We start from the raw sequence: 23,079 nt of genomic DNA, 5'->3' as shown, positions 1-23,079 counted from the left end.
TGACAATATTATGGAATGGAACGTTATAGTAGATATTAGATGCTTAAAAGAAAATCATATATTTTCAATGACTTCTTTGAAAACCACATTAAGGGTTTTGTTCTGATATTTCCCTTCTTCATCTGTAATCAAAATCTTCAATCCTTTTCTGCTTGTGACTCTGGAAAATGCAACTTATAGTTGTCCATGTGTAAATACGGGTTTGGGTAGATACAATCCAACATGTTCCAACGTCTGTCCTTGGCTTTTGTTTATAGTGATCGCAAATGCAAGAGCAACGGGAAACTGACGACGCCTCATACGAAAGGGAAACTTTGCATCTGGTGGCGACACAAACATCCTAGGGATAAGAACTTTGTCGTTGACGTTTCTTTTACCTGTTACAATCCTTGCTTTAATAACATGATTAGCCATTTGTGTGACAATCAATCTCGTACCATTGCATAAACCTCCCTTAGGATCAATATTCCTAAGTAACATGATAGGTGCTCCCTTTTTAGCGTCAGAACATGGTTAGGTAATCCAGAAACGTGAATACTGTTTAAGAATTCTTGAGTGTAGATCATATCGTCGTATGCACTTGTATCGGAAGTCTCGATGCTGTCTGAACTCAAATACTGTCTTTCTTCCCCTGGATATAATAAAATTCAAATAAGAAACTGTTTATATTGAATTTTGTTTGAAAAAAAATTATTCTTTAAAAAGTTGCACTCTTAATTTACCTGGAAGTTGAGAGAGCATATATTGATTTATTTTATCGATGTCATCATTTCTTGGACTAAGAATAGCTCTTTCGCAAAAGAATTTTGCATCGGTCCTTGTTGCAAATGATGGACCGTATATCTGTTTAACAATCAGTACGGCGATTGAAATTGTCTTCTCCTTGATTTTCTCTTCCATATCATATCTCTAGGACACCAAACTAATGGTTTTGGAATTTCAGAATAAGTGATTCCTTTGGCTTGAGCAACTTGTGTATTGAATATAATCCAATCCGAGAATTTTGCTGTCATAGCCATCGAACGATTCATACCATTATCCTCAGGACCATCTTCATTGTAGCATTCCCTAGGTGAAACCTGTTCAATATTTTAGTTAAAAGTAAATCAAAATTACCAAATAAAACATGCTTATATAACATTTTTAAAATGAATAAAACATGGTAGTATTTAAGTTACACATAAAATTATATAACACGATTATAAAAAAACGAATTACCCGTAAATCGAGTCCATGGATATCTACGATCATAATAGTCCTGAAACATGGCAATCCAAGTTTAGACAAAACTATTATTTATTATAAACTATAAATAAATTAAAAAAGGAAAATATAATCGTGATAAGAAATATAATTATAAGAAATAATACCTGATATTATTTACTACCAAAGTCTCCTCCACAATACCTAAATCAAAAAATTATTATTATTATATTTTATATATGAAACAACCATAGAAACAGGTAAATACAATTAATCTGTAGATCTGTAGTGAATCTAATATATAGTAAAATATAGTAATATATAATCTCTGGCTCGCAACCAATATAATTTTGAGATCATGACAAAAGAAACTAATGTAAATCATCATTCAAAATAGTAAAATATCATACCCTTTTTTAAAGTTGAACCAACAATAACCGAAGCTTGGTGAGATTCGAATGTTGGTTCCCAAGAAAACACTACACGAACAGGAAAACACATTAAATTAGGTGAATAATACAAAACAGTAAGATTTGAAATTTTACTTTCCAAGTAACAGCTACACGAACATGAAAATAAAAGTGAATCATAAGAAACAGCAAAATCTGAATACAATTATTATATATGAAACAATCATAGAATTAGGTAAATACAATTAACCTGTAGATCTGTAGATTAGTCATAAACACATTATAGGAACACCAATATAAATTTGAGATCATGACAACAGAAACTAATGTAAATCATCATTCAAAATAGTAAAATATTATACCCTTTTTTAAAGGTGAACCAACAATAACCGAAGATTGGTGAGTTTCGAATCTTGGTTCCCAAGAAACCACTACACAATCAGGAAAACACATTAAATTAGGTGAATAATACAAAACAGTAAGATTTGAAATTTTGCTTTCCAAGTAACAGCTACACGAACAGGAAAATAAAAGTGAATCATAAGAAACAGCAAAATCAGAATACAAATTAGAAATTGAGAATATGAACAAATCTATAAAACTCAACAAAAAAAAGAACGATATTATACCTTGATTAGAAGATGAACCAACAACAACCAAAGCTTTATGATTTGTGGATCTTGCTTTCCAAGAAACCACTATAAGAAAAGGAAAATAAAAGGGATCAGTCGATGTATCATTAAAAACAGCAAGATCGGAATACAAATAAAAATTTGAGAACATAATAAAAGAATTATTAAAATTCAAGAGAAGAATGCTTTTTTCGGGTTATGGTGAAAGCATACGAAATCATTGTATTTATAGTTGTAAAGCATCTATATTTTTAGGGTTTCTAGGTTTTAAGGGTTTACAGAAAGGATGTGTTTTCTCATCGGGCTTTTTTCATGCAGAAACCCATAATTTTTTATTTACGTGGATCTTTAAACAATCTAACCTAAGCCCATTAATTACCCAATTTATGCGTGTTATATTATGGTCATGTATCCTTTGATTAAGCGTGAAAGAGATCTTATTCTTAAAACTTAGGGATTAATTTAGCAAATTCTATTTGTGCAATTAACTTTTTATGCAATTAGATTATTTCTAATCCGATTTTTGATTTATTTTTAATGCGAAAAATAGGTAATTTTACGTCCAGGGGTAAAATATTTCAACGTGAAGGGCAATTTCATTAATGGTATAATGGTAAAATTTTGCTGAGATTGAATGTGGGACGTTTTCACTTCTCGTTTAATATAATTGATAATTAAGTTAGAAAGATAATATAAAAAAATTAATTTTGGGTGTTAATTGTATTTTTGGAAAAATACAATGGTAAATAAATGTAAATATTTTTAAAAGCTGATGACAAATAAAAGAAATAATGTCATGAGTTCTGTAATGCTGACACCTCAGTTTTTTTGCCAAAATCTTCCTCTATTAATATATAGAAGATTTAAAGCATTTAAAAACTTAAAACATAACTGAAAATAAAACATTTAAATGCATATTTCTCTATTTTTAAAAGCTTAAGATTTGTTTCTAGAAAACAAAATGAAGCTTCAGATTTTTTTTTTTTTTAAGTCCGATATTAATTGTAAAATTATAGCTTCACACGATTTTTTCTTGTTGTTATCTAATTTTTGTATTTTCTAATTTATATACACAAGAACTTGCTATACAAGCAAACTAGAAAGAAACAAATAATTTAATTTACTTAACCTCAGCGAAAAAGAAAGATCAGGGAGCTCAGAAACCCTAATTTCTAAATTATTACTCTGCCGCCTAAAGCATGAGGCCAATTCTTCAACCATGCGCAAGGGTCATTCCAGCTTTCAGGAGATATCTGTTTCGCTCTGCCGGAACCCTATCTTCGCCGGAGCTTAACGACAGCCTCCATCGTCATATCACCACGACCAAGGGCGATCGGAAGGCTTCATTCATCCCAGTGCTGGATCAATGGAAGCAACAGGGCAAGCATATAAATCCTTCGGATCTCAGAAGCATCATCGAAACCCTTAGCGAGTCTTATCGATTTCCCCAAGCTCTCAAGGTTCCTCTTTGGTTTTGATTCTCTCAATTACCGTATCCGAGTTTCGTCCCCAATATTTAATGTATCGTTCATGATATAATCTGTATACGTAGTTGTTTAATTTGCTATTGTTATTGGTGGTGTTTAGGTATCAGAGTGGATGAGTGACAAGAAAGTTTGCGATCTAGTTCCTGAAGATTTCGCAGCTCGGCTTCATCTGATCGACAACGTTCTAGGTTTCGAAGCAGCGGAGAAGTTCTTCCAAAGCATTCCCGAAGACAAAAGGGATCACTCTGTCTACAATACTATCTTAAGCTTGTATGCAAGATCTGATCAAACTCGGGATAAAGCTGAGTTCATCTTCTGGAAGATGGGAGAGCTAGGCTACCTCTCTAAGCCCTCTGCGTTTAACCACATGGTGTCTCTTTACATTGAGCTAGATAAGCAAGATATGGTCGAGAAGATTCTGAAACAAATGGAGGAGAACAATGTCAAGCCAAACAATCTTACGTTTAACCTTAAACTGCGGCGTTACGCAGCTGTTACAAACATCAAAACTATGGAGAGGCTATTAAAAGAGCACGATCCTACACCATTGGATTGGCGCACGAGCTGCGAAATTGCAAAAGCTTACCTGAAACATGGATTGGTTGTAAAGGCCGTGGGGATGCTGAGTAGAGCCGAACAATCAGTAGATCCCATGTCAAAGAAGTTAGCTTACGAGTCGTTAATGATGTTGTACGGTGATGCAGGAAAGGCTGACGAAGTTTACCGCATATGGGAACTTTACAAGGACGACGTTTGCCACAATGACCTTCGCCACATGAACAGCGAAGGATATCGATCAATAATTAGTTCCTTATTGAAATTAAATGACATCAATGGGGCAGATAAGATTGTAAAAGAGTGGCATGAAGGAGACAACGAGTTTGATGTGCGAATTTTGTCTATGATGGCGTCTGCATATTGCAAGAGAGGCCAGCTAAGGGACGCCGAGAAACTAACACATAATGTTATGATGCGGAAGTACCATAAGGACAGGCCCATTCAAATGTCCGGCCTGTTGGTGCGCGTATTCTCTGGCATGGAAGACACGAATGGTTGGTATTGGAGGAGCACCTATTTTTTAGTTTTAGGGGCAATACTTTATTGGTTCTGAACTTTTAGGGACACAAATTTTTTCTTTTTAAAACCAAGCCCATGTTTTCGTTTAGAATATTGTTCTTTAAGTTAAAAAAAAAAACACCATGGTTCCTCTCATGTTATTATGGGATCTTAAAATATTGGGAAAAGGGAGTATGTGGCCAATTTTTTTAGACAAATATATACACACGTGATTTTAAGCTAATGTTATTTATCATTTATGTAATCATTTTCTATTCGAGCACCAATTATTTCCAACTTCTATTGGACCACCACCTGCTCGTATTTTTGAGTTCGTTTATACAATGTAGACATGTAGTCTTGAGAATTATGGTGGTGTTTATTTTAAAGCTGAATTTTGATGCGATAACAAAGTGATCAAGAAGAATTTTTGGTTTATACTTCAAAGTACTTACCGAACTGGTTTAAAATTTTAACCCAAAACAAAACCAAATCACCAATTTAAGTTTCATTCGGTTTTCCTATTATGGACTTATTAACTCTCTCTATACAATTAATTATAATTTAAAAAAAAAATCTTTAAAAATATTAGGGCATCTCCAATGGGGAGTGCTCATCAAAAACACTTGTTAATAAAAATTAATATAGTAATGAGAAAGAAGAAGACAAGAAGAGAATCGGTACTAAGAGCATGGGCATTGGTGTAGGACAATTTTTGGTCCCTCAAATTTAATAGTATTATTTTGAAAGGTTCTTATTTTTGGTAGGAGCATTGGTGTCTATTTGAAAGATACTTTACATGTCTTATGAAACTGAATATTTGAACATAAGCTCACAACAATGAAAGTATGAAACAGAAATGAAACTATTTCCTGGTTTTGCCCTTTTATTGCCACTGTCACATAACTCATGGTATAATGGGCAAGTATTGAACAAAAAGAGCAATGTAAATTATAAAGAGAGAAAGCTATACACTCACATGACTTGCAAGCATATATAAAAGCAGATAATAAGCAGCGCCAGCCCAAGCAGTTTCCGCAAAGACACCTGCAGTCCTTTTCAATTCTGATGTCAAAGGTAAGACGCGTAGGAATCGTGGTATATACTGAACCAAAACAATGAAAAGCAAGGCCTGCTTTGTAGCCAATACATCCGACCAATTTGAACTTTGCAAGAACCTCCAAACTACAATCTGCACATATACAAAAATGAATACTGTAAATCTAGAACTAGCAAGCTCTTAACAAAGATGTTTGATCCTAAGCTTATATTCACCAACCTGAGGGGCAGGAAGTACTGAGAGAAAGTCAATAATAAACCAACGTTGTAAATATCACTTTTCCTTCCAATGTAAGCCATGACAACCAATAAGCAGTGTCAAAAACACCCATCATCGTCATTGCCTGTTGACAAAACACAATCAGTCTACTATATAGACAGTGGGACTCAACAGCCTATTCAGAAACAAAGTTATACCTGGCGTTTAAGCTCTTTCTCGGTAATCAAAGAACTGATTTGAAGAACAAAACCAAACATGGAAACAACAAGGAAAAAAGTCGGTCCTATTGAGTCTAATGCAACGATAGCATCAATAGTTGGGTGAGGAAACTCGTTAAATCCAACAATCCAGTTAAATCTTGGATCTGCAAAAACAAACGTATAGCAAGTTCCCATCTCAGAAACTTGTTGCCAAAACTCATAAAAGATTCAGCAATATATAGAAATAAAAAAATAAAAAAAAGTGGGATCTTCAAACCTTCCTCTATTCATTTCCGGAGTTGAATTAGTTTGAATACCGGTACACACAAATTCACAACACCACCATCTAAATTCACAACACCACCATCTAAATTCCAACCTATACACCATCTAAATCCCCATCGAACCTATACACACAAATTCACAACACCACCATCTAAATTCCAACCTATACACCATCTAAATTCCACTTAAATTACTCAAAATTGACAATATCAAAACGAATCGATGATATAATATAAATCCACCTTCTCAGTCGGAATCGGTCTTCCTGGATTGTTCTTCATCGCGTCGCCCTAGGACTGCGATTCCCACTCCAGACAAAGTCATAGCAAGGGAGATTCACGAAGAACTTATCCTCGCAAGGCGGAATCGGCGGGGAGATCAAAGCCGTCGGATCGGTCACAGTTTTGAGAGCGGTGGAGGAAGCGAAGCTCTTCTCCATAGCTTCTTGGATACAGAAGATGAGGAGGATGAAGAAGAAAGAAGCGAAGAGCTGAAGGGGAAGTGAACACTCTCCCTGAGACGGAGATGAGAGATGAAGAAGAAGAAGAGGAGGAGGCGAAGAAGAAAGAAGCATTAGGTTTCTTCCAATCACAAACAACGACGTGGCCAAGTCGACGGACGGAAAAACGTCCCCTTTGAGGATACGTTTCGTTAATGAGCCATTTTTCATTTATTTTTAAAACAAAAAATAGGGGGGACGGCTCAAAAAGACGCCAATGCACATGGTCATTGCTTCAACAAAAAACGGTTCTCAACAAAAACTTACAGCTGTCACTTTGTTATTGGCTACTATTAATAAAAAATAAAAAATATATAACTATAATTAAAATAATATATATATTTTTAAGCAACCTTAGAAGGTTGTTGTAGCGGATTTGGTCTTAGTACTTTTTTTTATCATCTAATTTATTATTTAATGCAAATTATGAAAACTATTACACTTCTTTCCTACAACAAACAACTTTAATTGTATATGGCATCTATTGTAAACTTGTCAACTTTTAATTTGTAAATTAATTAATAAATTGTATTATCTGGATATCGAATCTTAGACTTTTTGGTGTAGAAGCATTAATCAACTCTTAATCAACCATTTGACTAAAGAAGCTTCCACAAAAATACTAGTACTAGTTTTTAGTTTTCTAAAAACTATCAAAATCCTAAACATTAAACCATACTTCCTAAAATTTATACACTAAATTCAAGATAGTTTACTAAAATCTATATATATAAAAAAAGAAAAGAAATAAAACCCTTGAAAATTAATTTTTTTTTTGTGTTTGTGGGTTTTTTGTAAAACCAAAATTCTTGATGGCATTTTTAGAATATTAAATTAATAATGATATTTTGACAACAAACTAAAGAAATAAAATTGTAGTATTTTGAGTAATTATTATTTAGTTTATGAATATTGGTTTAATATTTTAATAGAGTTTTAAAGATTTTAAATGTTATGTAGAATCTATTGTTATTAGATCAAGATTTTGTTAAACTCTGTTAAAGTTTAGTGTTATTAGTTTGTGATTTATAAAAAGTCACTTAAAATCTTAACAAATCTGAGTTATTGGATTCAGACTTTTATAAAGTCATTAAAAGTTTTATGTTATTCAATTAAAACAAAAGAATCTAGAATTCTTAATGAGTTCAATTATTATGTTATTGGTTCATGATTTTAGACACTTTCTTCACAAAATAAAGTCATGGAAAGTATCATAAAAATACAGGGATTGTTTGGAGGACTTTACAAGATTTTAGAAAACTAATCAACAAAACTCTCTAGCAATCTTTAACAATCTTTCACTTATTCATTTTTTATGATTTTGTTAAACTCTCAAACCAATACCACCCCCTAATAAGAAATAAAATTACTTGAGCGAGACGTCGACCACAAAGACCCGAAAAATAAAAATAAAAAGGAGAGACAGAGCTCAGAGAAGCCCTAATTTATTCTGTCGCCTAAATCATGAGGCTAATTTTTCAACCATGCGCAAGGGCCGTTCCAGCTTTCAGGAAGTATCTGTTGCGCTCTGTCGGAACCCTATCATCGCCGGAGCTTAACGACAGACTCCGTCGTCATATCGACAAGGCCGGTGAAGATCCAAAGGCTTCATTCGTCCCAGTGCTGGAGCAATGGAAGCAACAGGGAAATCAATTGAATCCTTCGGATGTTAGACTCATCGTTGAAAACCTCCGCGATTCAAAACGATTTCCCCAAGCTCTCAAGGTTCCTCTTCTTATTCCAAACCTTTTTGTAATTTTCGATTCTCTCACAAATCAGTAGTTGATTGATTAGTTGTGTTATTTTGGTGGTGCATGTTTAGGTATCAGAGTGGATGAGTGACCAGAAAGTTTGCGATCTTGTTCCTGAAGATTTCGCAGCTCGGCTTCATCTGATCGACAAGATTCTAGGTTTAAACGCAGCAGAGAAGTTCTTCAAAAGCATTCCCGAGAACAAGAGAGATGACTTTGTTTACACCACTATGTTAAGCTTCTACGCAAGATTGGACGAAACTGAGTCAACCCTCTGGAAGATGAAGGAGATAGGGTACCGCTCGAAACCGCATATTTTTAAGCACATGATGTCTTCGAAAACATTGGCTAAAGCTGAGTCAATCTTTGGGAAGATGACAGAGCTCCGCTACCTCTCGAAACCCTCTCCTTTTAACCACATGATGTCTCTCTACATTAGTCTAGGTAAACTAGATATGGTACACGAGATTCTCAGCCAGATGAAAGAGAACAATGTTGAGCCGGATAAAATCACGCTAAACAATAAACTGCGGCTTTACGCAGCCGAATCCAAGATCAAAGAAATGTTGAAGCTTTTAGCAAAGTGCGATACAAATACATTTGATTGGCGAACGTGCAGCGACATTGCAAAAGCTTACCTGAGACAAGGGTCAGTGGTTGAGGCGGTAAATATGCTGAGAAGAGCCGAGGAATCACTAGTTGATCCCGAGTCAAAGAAGTTAGCTTACAAGTCCTTGATGCGGTTGTATGGGGAAGCAGGGAAGGCTGAAGACGTTTCCCGTATATGGGAGTCGGACTATTTCGAGAAGTGGGAAGAAGATTATCGATTAGTACTTTATATCTTACTCAAATTAAACCATAACAATGAGGCAGGAAAGATTTATAATAGTTGGATCCCCCCCATCAAGCATGATGTCAGAATCGTGGCTATGATGGCATCTGCTTATTGCGAGAGAGGCCAGCTCAAGGACGCCGAGGATGCTATGTTTACGGGTGTGGTACGCCCAGCCTTAGATAACGTGTTGCAGTTAGCGCTCCTGGCTTTGGTTGTCGTTTTATGTAAGCTTGTGGTTCTGGTGAAGTTCATTTTAAAGATGGCTTTCGATGCAATAACAACGTCGATCTAAGGATAAGAAGGCCATGGAGAAATAGAACAATAGATTTAGATTAGCTTTCCTATTGTTATAATCGGAGAACGTAATTAGGAACATTGCATCATCTTTTATGCTTTGTTTTTTCACTTGCACAAAGTTGGAAACCTACTTCCAACCCTGTTTTCAAATTGTTGAACTTGGGTTCTTTTTTAACCATTTTTGTCTTAAAACATGTTTTAATAATAATTAAACATTGCAACATATGCCAATGACATGACACGTTGAATGGCAGGCAATGAACACTCACGTCTTCACTTTGACACGTGTATATCACCCAAGTTTTCACGTGGAACTACGTCAACAAGAGATCCCCCCTCTTCATAAATTGCACTATCAACTTCATTCTTTCTTTATCCACTGTTTGAATCATCCATCATCAGATCACAAAGTAAACAAGAGACTTTTTTAATAAAAGAATCGAATCATGTCAGGCGTAACACTAGCGGTGGGTCCAAGACCTGACGAGGGTAAAACGTCATCATCTTCCGGTGAGAAGGGACTGTGGTCGGGGATGACAGCAGCTGGAGGTGGCGGCTTGATGGGGTCACTGAGGGTAATAGAACTACAGCTAGTTGCCTTCATACTAGTCTTCTCAGCGAGTGGTCTCGTACCGATACTTGACATGCTTTTTCCAGCGTTTGCGTCTATCTATATAGTCGCCCTCTCGCGTTTAGCTTTCCCATCCCATGGCCATGGTGTTTCAACCACTTCCCGTGAAGTCTTCCACGGCAGCAAACTCTTCAGGTTCCAAATCCATCACAAGAAAAAAAGAAAAAAAAAAACAAAATCTCTTCTTTTTTTGCTTTCTTGATCAAGATTATACGACCTTTTTAAAAAAATTTGTTGGTCTGTTTTGTATTTTTGAGATCATTTTGTAACATTATAGATTCTGACTTCATTTTTTTTCTGTTGTAATTTTGGGATAATGAAAAGGATGTACGTGGTTTCGGGGACAACGATTGGTCTGTTCTTGCCTTTAGCTTACGTATTAGGTGGTTTTGCAAGAGGAGATGATCATGCGGTGAGATCAGCGACACCGCACTTGTTTCTACTGTCGTGTCAGATTCTGACAGAGAATGTAATAAGTGGCCTTTCTCTGTTTTCGCCACCGGTAAGAGCTCTCGTCCCACTGCTCTACACAGTCTGGAGAATCTTTGTCATCATTGGTTGGTCTAAGGATGTCTGGCTCAACAAGTCGTTACCAATGAATGCTACACCCAATGTACTATCTAATACCTGTCTTTACTCAATTGCAAGTCTTTTTAGAGTCAGTTGGCCCTACTAAATCATCTGAAATCGTTTCAGGTTGTTGCATGGTTCTGGTTTGGACGGTATTTAGCAATAGCGAACTTGGGCTACTTCGGAGTGAATCTACTCTGTTTCTTGATCCCTAGGTTCCTGCCTCGTGCCTTCGACCATTACTTCAGAGAAAGAGATGAGATGTTGGCGAAAAGCCAAGAAGACAAGCCGGTTCAAGTTCCTAGATCAAAATCTTCTGACCACAAATCTGATTGATCATCTATGTTTTCTTCGAGTGTGTAACGTAACACGCACTTTTAGTTACTTAATATCGAGATTGTGATGAATTTTATTAGTAGGGCGAAAATGAAACAATGTGGTTGTGAATGTACAATGTTTTGCTCTTGCAACTGAAATGTGAAATCAGTTTATCCACTTGATGATTCTTTGATCTTTTAAAAAAGAAGCTTTAGTATTGACTGTCCATGAAACTAACCAGAAGCTCATTCACCATTCCTCGATCTGGCATCTTCCCTGCAGCTCCATATATTGGAGCCAAGCCTCCAGTGATCGGTCCTGGGTTTGCTTTCACCTAAAAAAAGAAAAGGTAATAACAACGAGAGATCAATTGAGGAAAAAAGAAAGAGGCAATCAAAAGAATCTTCATCAATGGACTTACAGTTTCTACAGCTTCACGCAGATCCTGGAGGAAGTCATCGACTACAGGGACGTGTTGAAGAGTTATACATATATGAATGCTGATCCAAAAGACAGACATGGACAGAAAGTTTCAGAACAGTGAAGAGAGGAATGTGGTCTTATAATAGCAGAAACACCAATGTTTTGGTCTTTAAAATTTTACCTGTTGGGTCTCTGTAGTGCATTCAAATGCCAACCTTTTGAAGACATGATGTCATTAACTTCAAAGATATCTAATGCTTTAGAACCAAACGCCACAATTGTCATATCTGGCTTTCCAATGACGAACAGTTCATGGATTTCTCTTACGCTGCAAATAACGATAGTTAGTCAAAGCTACAAAATAATCAAAACGATTGAAGAACTGAGGAAAAGTCAAAAAGTAATGCAAACCCTTTTTCTAGTCTCTTTGATGCCTCCATTATATTGCTTGTGTTTTGTAGGTAGCCTGTTGAACAACAGAAGCATACAGAATCAACCATTTAATCTTTGACAAACTTTAATGACCAGAAGCTTGAGAGAGTAAGATATGTATTGTGAAACCTTCCTCGCCCAGAGACATCATTGCAGCCCAAGCACCAGCAACCAAAGAACCAGGCCTACTCCCAGCTATAGTTGGGGACACGTATAGACCTCCTGACCATTCAGTTACTGCATAAAATACAGTTTCAGATTTGCATGAATTCAAGTCTTCTTGTTTTTTATTTCCCTGTTTTCTTAAAGATGAAAGTAGCAAATAGACTTACCAGCAACAAATTGGTGCTATTTTGTAGGTGGAGGGGTAGATATTTTTGCAGGCAAAAAATTCACATGTCAGGTAAAGATAATACACAAAACCATACTTTGCACAGCACTGAATAGAATATGAAAAAGTTCATAAGAGGAATGTGACAGTGTCAATGTATAGTGGGTATGTTTGTGTAGATGTATAGTGACACAATAAGCATGCCAGAATCAGAACTTAGGAACTGAATATAAACCAATTCGTATGTGCTTGGTACTGAGCCTGGAGAAATTGATAAGAGTGGAAAAATAACAAATACTTACCTTTCTGATCTCATGATTTCTGTAGAGAACTGTACTAGTTCCTTTAGGAGCCAAACCATATTTATGCACGTCCACCGAAATTGAAGTAACTCCTTCTACAGTAAAATCAAAAGCTGGGATCTGGTACCTGGAAAAAAGTGAGAAATCAATCTCTATGATCTAATTAACCTAAATAGTACCAAGAAATTAATGTAAACCTGAGATCCAATGCTCTGGGGGAAACTACGAGAAGTGGCAGAAGAACAGACAGACACATACCATACATTAACTATCAATTATCATTTCTCTAAGTTACGAACTTAGCTTCTTAAGTCCTAAACTTATAAAGTAGATACGATTTGCATCTTTTTTTGTAAAATAAAGGCAGGCCTTTGATAAGCCGCTAGAAAAAAAGACAATTACACATACCCAAGTTTGCGAGCGAAAGGTAACACAAAACCACCAAGGCAAAGGTCAACATGAAAGCATATTCCATATCTAAGAGCCAGTTGACCAAGCTCCTGTAATGAAAGAAAAAAAAAGGAATGGTCCAACACATTCATTCCATATAGAAGAACATAAATAAATGTCTTTAAAATTACATCAGAAGGGAAAACTAGTTTACCTCAATAGGATCGATGATGCCATGAGGGAATCCTGGTGCTGATCCAACAATCTGAAAAAAAATATGATTTAAAGATGATGATAAAAACAAAGCACACGGCTTAACTTTAAAGCTGTATTACAATAACAAACATAAAAGGTATGCTTCTGAAGTTTAATCTTTCAACCATGGAAATACAAAAGGCAAAGACTGGATATGTACATCAAACCATGGAACATGTACAGGTAAAATTTATTAAATATAGTACAACTGGCAACTCAAAACATTACCATGATGGTGTTTCTGTTAATATGCCGCCTTATTGCCTTCACATCAGCTCGGAATTCTTTGTCTACCGGAACTCGCCACAACTTGATGTTGAAGTACTGAGCCGCCTTATCATAAGCCGAATGACCCGATTCAGGTATAATCCTACACTTACATATGAAATATTGTTCCATCAATTCAGTTTAGAGTACATATTTGATCAAATGTAAAGCGAAGGATGAAATGAAACATACATTTCTGGCCGTGTGATACCCTTCTTGTACTTCATATAGTCACGAGATGACTTCACAGCCAACACTATACTTTCTGTTCCTCCAGATGTCATGTTTCCACATATTTGTCCTCCTGAAACCGTTTCTTTACTCCCGAGTAACGCAGCAGTCATTGCGACTACTTCTGACTCAAACCGCACCACACTCTGGAATACGTCTATATGCAATGGATTGGTATGCGCAAACCTGGAAAAGCATCATCCATAAATACCATACACAAAGTTAACTTGAATGATATATTATACACAACAAAAGCAGAAATTATATTACATAAAGATAGGAGCTAAAATTTTGCAACAACTTACATTGAACATGCTTGATTTATCAATGCAAAATGTCCTTCAGACTCGCCTCCACCAATGTATCTGTTACAAAAGGTGGCAGAAGTTTAATTAATCTCCACCGAATCCACAAAGAAAATTTGTGAGAACTACTTATAAAAAAAGGCATCAACTACCACAGACATACACAGTGCCAGAGCATTTTCCTTGCCAAATAGCGTCATTCCTTTTTTCAATCTCCATTTTGTCAAGAACTTCAACTCCTAGACCTTTTACTGGCAATGTTTCAGCCCAATTCTTTTTCTTAGAGCTACTACCAGATTGTAATTGATCAACAACCTATGAATGAGAAAAAAAACAAACATCAACTAGTTATACAGATAAATAAAAAAGACACGGTGGGATGTAACAAACATTGAAAGTCTCTCTAACCAAGAAACAAACATATGCTCTTAAAAAAAGAAGCTGGTATGGTTCTGGTCTCAAATCCCAAGTAATCTTATATATTAGTGAAAACTTAAAATCATAATGGGAGTCTCATAACTCTCTATACTATTCAATGACCATCAAAATCATGTTTGAAATAGCCATGGGACCATGATATTTTCATGCCAGATAAAATCTAAATCCTTAACTAGTGATGCAGCCATCCATCTAGAACATTAAAAAAAGACAAATGGAAAAGAAGAGCATGAAATAGGCTTGTCAAGCATTTCTATTTTTTGAAATGTTTCCACTTAAATACCCACAAGAAGAAGATGCAACAAAAAGACCATTACAGGAGGAACAATCTGAAGATTCAAACACAAACACCCACCTTTTGTTTCTCAGCATCTATGTAATTCTGAACTCCAGGGATCATTCTGTTTCATTATTCCACAAAAACCATTAGTCTCTCTCACCCATCAAAAAAAAAAAGATTGGAACCGAAGAAAATAAGATATGGGATTAAAAAAGATTCTCACTTGAGGAATCCCATGATAAACCCGACAAGACACGCTTTTAACCCTTTGTCGTTCACAACGCCCAAGACAGATCCGATGATCTGGGCGAGGAAAAGAGTGAGAAGGGGAGCCAAAAGCAGAAACAGAGGCTCAAAGTCAGACAAACGCGAGTTTAACGAGCCTCGAGCTTGAATCACCATTGATTTCATCGAAGAATATGAAAAGGAATCCATTTTACTTTCCTTCTATGAGATTTGAGATGGTGAGAAGAAAAGTGAATCGTTTGGGACGTAGAATAAGGAATATAGAAAGGGATAGATAGGATGATGATCATAAAACGAGGTCATCTCGTGAATAGTATGAGATTGCGACAAAAAAGTCTCTTTCCTTAATTTTTTTGGCGCTTTCTGTTTTGTTGCGTGTGAAGTCAATTTTTTAAAGCGAGTTACTTTCTTTCAGAGACTCTTCTGATCTGATGGGTGGGTGAAAGCTACACGGCATCTAATTGGAACCAAAACTCAAAAACTTTTTATGTTTATATATAACTAGATTGGTTTATCATTTTATAATTAGAAAAAAAAAAAAAAGAACAAAAACAAAACTAAAATCAGAGCAGTCTCAATATGAACGGGAAAAAGGACAGCCTTGTTCACTTCCAAGATTACCTACTAGAAGCTTATAAGATTGTTTGTATTAACGTTCTGAACATTGTGGGCTGCCAGAGGTCAAATCAGTGAAGCTGAGACTTTTCTTATGAAAAATAAAGCATATTCTATATCAAAAATTTTGATCTTCCGTATTGGGTTTGTGAAGCTGCTGGATTTTGTGGCTTAATTAAACTTGTCTGACTCGGAGTTGGCAAAGCTTATCATGTAAACGTATTGTGGAAACTTGAAGCAATCTCCAACTGCAACCCCACACACAACTCCGACAATACTCAAATATAACCAACCCCACACTTAATCAAATTTGATGGAACTTGTGGAATTCTTTACACAGAGAGGGTTCATTGAACCTCCTAGCAAGTCTTGTTGCGATGAATAGAGTTAACTTTTAGACACATTAAAGAAGACAAATCTCTTTCAAAAGTCAAGCTTGGACGAAATATATTCGGATTAAAAGCTTATTCCCACAAAGAAAAAAGAGCCAAAATGACATTGGAAACCATTCGAATTGAGTCTTAATCAAAGTCATTAGATTGTAATGACACAAGTGAACAAACCATCCAAACCAAATACAAGAGAGAGACAGTTTTTTTTTCTCTTCTCAAGCGTAAATCATCTAGGAATAAAAAGAAAAAGGACAAGACAGGAAATGATAGAAGGATTGCTCATATAGTATTATAGGAATTGCAACAAACAATCATGTATGCTAAAAAACAATCTGACTTGATGGTTCAGGCGTAGTTCAACCTGAATATATCGTTGAACACGTAAAAGCTTCCTTGTGGCGTCGGCATCAAATGAAACATCTGAAAGCACACACAATGAAAAAACAGTTCATACATGTCACATGTGTTGGATCAAAATCAAGAATACCAAACAAATAAAGCAAAGATCAACGATACCAAACAATACATAACACTGAAACAGCTTGCTACCTAAAGAAAACTCTAGAAGCGTTCAAGAAACGTAACAATGACTGAAACAAGAACTAAGCTTCATATACTCTCACCACACGAACACAAACCAGGAAACACACAAGATTGGCAAAACAATGTTACAGGGAGCAATCTCCCTCTTCAATCTAATCTACAAAATTCAGAGCTAAGCTAAATATGCACAAGATCATAGGAGCTCAAACGAATCACATGACAAGGAGCAAAACATCATTGGAAGGATCTATCTAGTCACAGGAAAAATTCAAACTTGGGAATAGCCAGATTTACAGATCTATCAGCCAATTTCTAAACCCTAACGATCTAATCAGATATAGATCAATCGGGAGAGAGAGAAAGAGAGACGAACCTGGCTGAACTTGAGGGTGTGTTCCTCGCCGGCGAGCTGGAGGTTACCGGAGACGAAAACGAGCATACCGGAAGCGGGACCAGAAGGCTGGCAATCAACGGTGGAGATGTGGTGCTTGCATTGGTTGAAAGGGAGAGAGGTGAGCTTAGCGACGATGCTCTGAACTCCTTGGATCTTTTGACCTTCGAAGGTGAGCATAGAAGCTTCCTGGTAAAGACCAGCGAGACCGACGCGGTTAGTATCGAAGGTGGAGTAGTAATGCTCGACGAAGGCCTTGGACACTGCATCGGGATCCATCTGAGACATTTTTGTTAGATTTGGAGAGAGCTAATTGATTTGGGAGTCGCAATAAGGGTTTTTGGTTTTTCTATCTTTGATTTATTCTCTCTTTCTCATGTGAAAAATCTTTGCGTCGCTACGACGCTGCTTTTATTTTTTCCTTTTTTTTTTTTTTGTTTCTTTTTTCCTTGTCATTTTATTATTTTTTTACTCTTATTTTATAATCACTAAGAATCAAACCCCCGCGATGTCACGAGAAGTATTTAAAAAAAACAAATAATTTAATATTTAAAATTATACATTATAAAATTATTTAAATATAATATAATAGTTTGAATACATAAACTGTTACTAAAAACACAATAATCAAAATGAAAACTTATAACAAAAAATATTATGTAGAATAGACGCAACTTTGCAAAACATATTATTTAAAGTTTTATAAATATAAGAATTTTTTATGAAGAATTATGATAAAGAGCTACAATTAAAAAAAAAATCATTATGAAAAAGTGATTCTTACTGAGAATATTGAACTAATGATTATAATGAGTAATGTAATTTTCTATTAAATAACCTATAATTAAAACTATATTTAATAATGAGTGAAACAGTATCAACGGAAATTAAAATTAAAATACACAACTCTTAAGAACAAAATAAATAAAATTTAAATATTAAAATAGTTTTAAACAAAAAGTTACGATAAATAGACGCAACTGTACATTCTATATTAAGTTTTATTAAATTTCTATATACTATAATCATTTCTAAAATTTTAGTTATATGACAAAATAACATTCAATATTACATATTAATATTCAAATTATTGAGATTTAACATAAAATGAAAAATTTGTTTCAACAACAATGATTTGTTAGTTGTTGATGAAGAGACAAATATATAGAGAGTTCAAAAGATATGACTATTTAAATAGACACACCTATTAGAACAAAAAATTGTGATGAAAATATATGAATAAAATATAGTAAAAAAACACAGCTATACAATGAACAAATACAACTGTTTGAGTTTTCAAAAAAGAACAAATAAAACAAATTTTTTTACAAAAAGTCGCAATTGTTGTTCTCATTTATTCAGATTGTTATTATTATTTTTAAATATTAAAATATTTTTTTAACGAAAAGTTAAGATAAATAGACACAACTGTAAATTTAATATTAAGTTGTATAAAATTTCTCTATTGCTATAATCACTTCTAAAATTTTAGTCAGATTATTGAATATATTCAATTATTTAGACTCAACATAAAATGGAAAATTTGTTTCAACAAACTTGTTAGTTAGTGATGAAGAGACAAATATAAAGAGAGTTCAAAAAGTATAACTATTTAAATAGACACACCTATTAAAATGAAAAGTTGTGATGAAAAAATATAAATAAAATATAGTGAAAAGACACAACTCTACAATAAACATATAAAAACGTTTGTATTTTAAGAAAAACAAATAAAAATATTTTATGAAAATGTACTATGAAAAATCGCAACTGTTATGTCTGCACTTGATTATACCTACAAACTCATATAAACTGTTTTTAAATAAAAGGCATCTTTATTACCATATTCAAAAGTCAAATCCAAAAGCTCATTATATAATCCATCTAACTCTTGGAAAAAGACTATAGGTATAAAATTAACTAAAAGTTGTAAATTAGATTTATCATTTCAAAAATCTTTTGTTTAATCAAGAATTGGAGGAATCTCTTTACTTTTTAAAGAGTGAATGCTAGAGAATAATTTAGAGAGCTGTAAAAACCGTTAAGATTGAAATTTTATATTATTTGGTGTCATGACAAAAAAAATGAAAACAGTTCAAACATATAAATATATATAAATTTCAAAAGATACGAATATTCGAATAGACACAGCTCTACAATGAACAATTGCAACTTTACAAAAAAATTGTTACAATGAACAATAGCAACTTTGTGTAAAACACACAGTTTAAATTTTCTATAGATTTTTTTGGAAAATTATCCAAAAAGTACCATTGAAAAAATACAACTTTTGGTGGCATTTATTCGGATTGCTATTATATATAGGTACTTTCATTAATTTTTTATATATAAATTAACTAAAAGTTGTAAATTAGATTCATCATTCCAAAAATCTTTTGTTAAATCAAGAATTGAAGGAATTTCTTACTTTTAAAAGAATGAATGCTAGAGAATAATTTAGAAAACTGTAAAACCCGTTGAGATAGAAATTTATATTATTTTATGTCATGGCAAAAAAAAAAAAAAAAAAACAGTTCAAAGAGACAAATATATAGATTTCAAAAGATACGAATATTCGAATAGACACAAGTCTACAATGAACAGTTGCAACTTTACAAAAACACTGTTACAATGAACAATCATAAATTTTCTACAGATTTTTTGAAAGATTATCCAAAAGGTACGATTGAAAAAACACAACCTTTGGTGGCATTTGTTCGAGATAGATTCATCATTCCAAAAATCTTTTGTTAAATAAAGAATTAGAGGAATTTCTTGATTATTAAAAGAATAAATGCTATAAAATAATTTAGAAAAATGTATAACCCGTTGAGATTGAAATTTTAGTTGTTTTGTGTCATGGCAAAAAAAAAAAATGAAAACAGTTCAAGTAGACAAATATATATAGATTTTAAAAGATATGAATGTTCCAATCAACACAATTTTACAGTGAACAGTTGTAACTTTTCATAAATAACCGTTTTAACGATCCATCATGACTTTTCAGAAAATATCCAAAATGTACGATTGAAAAAACACAATTGTTGATCGCAGTTATTCTGTTAGATTACTCATGATATTATTTTTGGTCTTGCAGGGAGGCCTAAGTGAGTTTAGAGCTGGAGCAAACGTTAGGGTACCGGATAGGGTTTATCTTGTGTTTCTTGTAAAACCCTATATTTTCTTAAACGAGTATAGGATATCTTTCCGACTATCTTTATATATTGCTTTAATGATTTATTTACAATGAAATATTTTGTTAAAGTAATATATTCGGTTTTCAGGAAAGCATGGCAAGTTGCAAATGATACTCGGCCTTGTCCGGGCTAACACAACGCACCAGGCCACGAAGGTTGCAAAGCCTAAGTAACCTCGGTTGCGGTGGAGTTGTGCCAGGGAGGACCGGCCGGGAAGTCTACAGCTTCCGTCCCTCGACCGGATCACCCCGGTGCAATTCTGCAAGTGGCGTCCCGTGGCTGTCCGATGGCCTTCGTGGTCATAGGACGGTTCGGAGACGTTACAACGGATTATTATATAGACTTATATACTTTTTTCCAACATAGTACCTAAGGGCATCTCTATTGGTGAGTTTTCTCAGAGTTGCTCAGTTTTATGGGGCCCAAAAACAAATAAAAAAAATCCATTTATCGGTCCATTGACAAGAGAATCGTTTCTCTGGAAGCAATATGAGCAACCCATGAGAAACGATACGTGGCACATTCTCATTCGTCGAAGATATAAATATAAAAGTGAATATTTTTTTCCCCCCATTTTTTCTTCTTTCTTCCCCGATGTTCTCTCTCTTCTCTCTCGATTCCAAAGGCGAGAGGAATTCATCCTTTAGCCAGAAAAATCAATCGATTCACCTCGAATCCTTTGATTTTTCCGGCCAAAACTGGAAGCTTGTTGGTTTATGAAGGTGCTTCGGCTCTGACGACGAACGACGGCGGAGGGTTTAGGGTTAACTCGATCTAACAATTTGTTTATCACGACCAACGAGAGCGGAGGTCAGTCTTTTCACCTCTGATTATTGCATGTTGTTGTTTCATCTCCTGTGGCCTTTAAATGTTAGGTTTAATTTGATTGTTTGTGAGAATGGTTACTGAGGAGGCGTTTGTGAATAGGGTTTGTGAACTTTGGCTATGTATTAGAGACTTTTTTGATGTATTAAAAAAACTTTGATCCAAATTTGCAGTTAAAATTCGATTCAAGCCTATCTCTCCAATGGATTTCATCAGCAATCTGCCAGATGAGGTTCTTGGCAAGATCCTGTTTTTACTTCCCACAAAACTTGTTGTTTCCACATCTGTTGTGTCCAAGAGATGGAGGAATCTGTTGTTGCTTGTAGACAACTTTGATTTGGAAGACTCAACAACTAGTGGCTTCTCTAATTTCTTGGAGAAAACGGTGGCTCACTTGAGCACTTGTCCCATCAAGAGACTCTCTCTGAGTGGCCGCTATGAAATACCTCGCTCTAACCGTTTGATTGTCACTGCCCTCGAACGCGGATGCTTGGAACTACACTTGCAATCCCGATATCTGCATTTAGGGATCAGGATCTTCTCGAGTAACAACACGTTGGTTAAACTCACACTTTCCAAACGAACTGATCTTGCAGGGCATGTTCCCCCTAAAGGCACAGTGTTCTTCCCGGCGCTCAAGACACTTTCTCTCGGTGCACTTGTGGTTAATCAAGAACTTTACAAGTGGTTCATCTCTGGCTCCCCTGCGCTCGAGGAAATAGTTATACGTGAGTGTTGTGGTGACCCCCCAACTTGGTAGGGGTCCGTGTTTAGTAAATCCGTCAAGAGAGTCACGGTTTATTTCCATCTTCCTCGTTTCTCATGGGCTTATGATGAAGAAGTTTGGTTCAACATACCGAGTCTTAAGTTTCTTGACTACTCTGCTTTTGTCTCCCAAGGCTATACTCTTGTTGATGATATGCCTTCCCTCGTTGAAGCTAGACTAGATCTTCGATTGTGGGAGCCTTATGTCTCTTATGATAGTGATTATATTTATCAATATTTTGATGTTTACCGTCCAGAGGATGTTTTTGGTAATGTTACAAATCTAGTTGCGGGGATACGTAATGTTGAGACCCTTCACCTGTCTCACGATGCTCTTGAGGTTAGTTTTGCTACCATTTCATTGTCCTTTCTTGGTTTCTAGCTACCCCTTGTGATGATTATAATTTCTAAGCGCATGAGTTTTTTTTCTGCTGCGATTACATTCCAAAGTTTGTTAAATTTTATTGTTTTCTATTTTATGTAATATAAAAAATTTAATAATTGTTTTGTCATTTTAGATTATTAAAGTTTGATAATTAATAAACACAAATTAAAAAATTATTATTTAAATGATTGAACAACCTTCTTTGGGTTATCTAGTGGAGGGATGATTTTGCTTAGGTTCTCTTAGAGTTGTTTTAATTAATTTAGTATTAATTATATGATTAATTAATAGAAGAGTAACTTAGGAGGGTTGCAGGAGTGGAGATGACCTAAGATTATTATTATGTACAATGTATGAACTAGAGTACCTAAGATTATTATGTCTTATTCTAAAAAATAACTATTCTAATGCAGCTAAGATTTACCAAAAACAAACAACTTGTTTTTTATTTTATAAGTTTAGATATTTAAATTTGATGTGATTTTAGATATGTAAATTTTAGATATAACCAAAAAAGGTTACTAATAAATTTTTCTTGTATATTATAATTAGTTTTATGTTTTACAGCTACATATTGAATACAAATTACTTCAAATCTTTAAAACATGCTAGG

General features: G+C 34.7%; 5 protein-coding genes, 1 long non-coding RNA gene and 2 pseudogenes across 8 annotated transcripts; 4 read left to right on the top strand and 4 right to left on the bottom strand.

Moving 5' to 3' along the window:
- Nucleotides 1–14: 14 nt before the first annotated feature.
- Nucleotides 15–566, bottom strand: LOC147923978 (uncharacterized; annotated as a pseudogene).
- A 2,693-nt stretch (nt 567–3,259) lies between these two features.
- LOC104759462 (putative pentatricopeptide repeat-containing protein At1g28020) lies at nt 3,260–5,124 on the top strand. The gene is made up of 2 exons (XM_087494267.1): nt 3,260–3,705; nt 3,833–5,124. Exons 1-2 carry the CDS (start codon nt 3,445–3,447, stop codon nt 4,841–4,843), a joined length of 1,272 nt encoding a protein of 423 aa, XP_087350393.1. The 5' UTR covers nt 3,260–3,444; the 3' UTR covers nt 4,844–5,124.
- A 444-nt stretch (nt 5,125–5,568) lies between these two features.
- On the bottom strand, nt 5,569–7,224 carry LOC104757136 (uncharacterized). 2 transcript variants are annotated; one of them, XR_015586247.1, is made up of 4 exons: nt 6,795–7,224; nt 6,265–6,431; nt 6,068–6,191; nt 5,569–5,980 (listed from the first exon to the last, which is right to left on the bottom strand). It is a non-coding gene; the product is annotated as an uncharacterized LOC104757136 (long non-coding RNA). The 2 variants fall into 2 exon arrangements; XR_002036204.2 differs by lacking the exon at nt 6,795–7,224 and adding an exon at nt 6,545–6,670.
- Nucleotides 7,225–8,274: 1,050 nt separating this feature from the next.
- On the top strand, nt 8,275–10,157 carry LOC104757135 (putative pentatricopeptide repeat-containing protein At1g28020). The gene is made up of 2 exons (XM_010479850.3): nt 8,275–8,776; nt 8,874–10,157. The coding sequence occupies exons 1-2, from the start codon at nt 8,516–8,518 to the stop codon at nt 9,927–9,929; spliced, it is 1,317 nt and encodes a 438-aa protein (XP_010478152.1). The 5' UTR covers nt 8,275–8,515; the 3' UTR covers nt 9,930–10,157.
- A 131-nt stretch (nt 10,158–10,288) lies between these two features.
- On the top strand, nt 10,289–11,630 carry LOC104757132 (uncharacterized). The gene is made up of 3 exons (XM_010479848.3): nt 10,289–10,700; nt 10,890–11,178; nt 11,262–11,630. The coding sequence occupies exons 1-3, from the start codon at nt 10,381–10,383 to the stop codon at nt 11,469–11,471; spliced, it is 819 nt and encodes a 272-aa protein (XP_010478150.1). The 5' UTR covers nt 10,289–10,380; the 3' UTR covers nt 11,472–11,630.
- Nucleotides 11,511–16,050, bottom strand: LOC104757133 (sphingosine-1-phosphate lyase). Of its 2 annotated transcripts, none has more exons than XM_010479849.3 (15): nt 15,331–16,050; nt 15,183–15,228; nt 14,553–14,704; nt 14,390–14,449; nt 14,046–14,270; nt 13,815–13,956; nt 13,546–13,596; nt 13,350–13,441; nt 12,942–13,068; nt 12,641–12,656; nt 12,438–12,545; nt 12,288–12,342; nt 12,058–12,204; nt 11,875–11,953; nt 11,511–11,787 (listed from the first exon to the last, which is right to left on the bottom strand). In XM_010479849.3, exons 1-15 carry the CDS (start codon nt 15,540–15,542, stop codon nt 11,665–11,667), a joined length of 1,635 nt encoding a protein of 544 aa, XP_010478151.2. In that variant the 5' UTR covers nt 15,543–16,050; the 3' UTR covers nt 11,511–11,664. The 2 variants fall into 2 exon arrangements, with proteins under 2 accessions (XP_010478151.2, XP_087350392.1); XM_087494266.1 differs by having other exon boundaries at nt 14,542–14,704; nt 15,331–15,738.
- Nucleotides 16,051–16,461: 411 nt separating this feature from the next.
- Nucleotides 16,462–17,786, bottom strand: LOC104757131 (nuclear transport factor 2B). The gene is made up of 2 exons (XM_010479847.2): nt 17,277–17,786; nt 16,462–16,780 (listed from the first exon to the last, which is right to left on the bottom strand). Exons 1-2 carry the CDS (start codon nt 17,580–17,582, stop codon nt 16,706–16,708), a joined length of 381 nt encoding a protein of 126 aa, XP_010478149.1. The 5' UTR covers nt 17,583–17,786; the 3' UTR covers nt 16,462–16,705.
- A 3,729-nt stretch (nt 17,787–21,515) lies between these two features.
- Nucleotides 21,516–22,883, top strand: LOC104759461 (putative F-box protein At1g64540 pseudogene; annotated as a pseudogene).
- Nucleotides 22,884–23,079: the final 196 nt, after the last annotated feature.

This window comes from Camelina sativa, chromosome 17 (genome assembly GCF_030686135.1).
Source record: "Camelina sativa cultivar CO46 ecotype springtype chromosome 17, ASM3068613v1".
NCBI classification, from domain to species: Eukaryota; Viridiplantae; Streptophyta; class Magnoliopsida; order Brassicales; family Brassicaceae; genus Camelina; species Camelina sativa.
The sequence above is the reverse complement of the archived record's forward strand: the minus strand, read 5'-3'. Positions and strand labels throughout refer to the sequence as shown.

Bases quoted from the DNA above. Each gene is read 5' to 3' on its own strand.
- LOC104757132 (XM_010479848.3), top strand. From the start codon at position 10,381: ATGTCAGGCGTAACACTAGCGGTGGGTCCAAGACCTGACGAGGGTAAA. The intron at 10,701-10,889 runs GTTCCAAATCCA...GATAATGAAAAG, and splicing joins CACGGCAGCAAACTCTTCAG to GATGTACGTGGTTTCGGGGA. The intron at 11,179-11,261 runs GTACTATCTAAT...AAATCGTTTCAG, and splicing joins CAATGAATGCTACACCCAAT to GTTGTTGCATGGTTCTGGTT.
- LOC104757131 (XM_010479847.2), bottom strand. From the start codon at position 17,582: ATGTCTCAGATGGATCCCGATGCAGTGTCCAAGGCCTTCGTCGAGCAT. The intron at 16,781-17,276 runs GTTCGTCTCTCT...GTGTGCTTTCAG, and splicing joins ACACCCTCAAGTTCAGCCAG to ATGTTTCATTTGATGCCGAC.
- LOC104757135 (XM_010479850.3), top strand. From the start codon at position 8,516: ATGAGGCTAATTTTTCAACCATGCGCAAGGGCCGTTCCAGCTTTCAGG. The intron at 8,777-8,873 runs GTTCCTCTTCTT...GTGCATGTTTAG, and splicing joins GATTTCCCCAAGCTCTCAAG to GTATCAGAGTGGATGAGTGA.
- LOC104757133 (XM_010479849.3), bottom strand. From the start codon at position 15,542: ATGGATTCCTTTTCATATTCTTCGATGAAATCAATGGTGATTCAAGCT. The intron at 14,271-14,389 runs GTAAGTTGTTGC...ATGCTTTTCCAG, and splicing joins ATAAATCAAGCATGTTCAAT to GTTTGCGCATACCAATCCAT. The intron at 13,957-14,045 runs GTATGTTTCATT...ATGTAAGTGTAG, and splicing joins GGTATCACACGGCCAGAAAT to GATTATACCTGAATCGGGTC.
- LOC104759462 (XM_087494267.1), top strand. From the start codon at position 3,445: ATGAGGCCAATTCTTCAACCATGCGCAAGGGTCATTCCAGCTTTCAGG. The intron at 3,706-3,832 runs GTTCCTCTTTGG...GGTGGTGTTTAG, and splicing joins GATTTCCCCAAGCTCTCAAG to GTATCAGAGTGGATGAGTGA.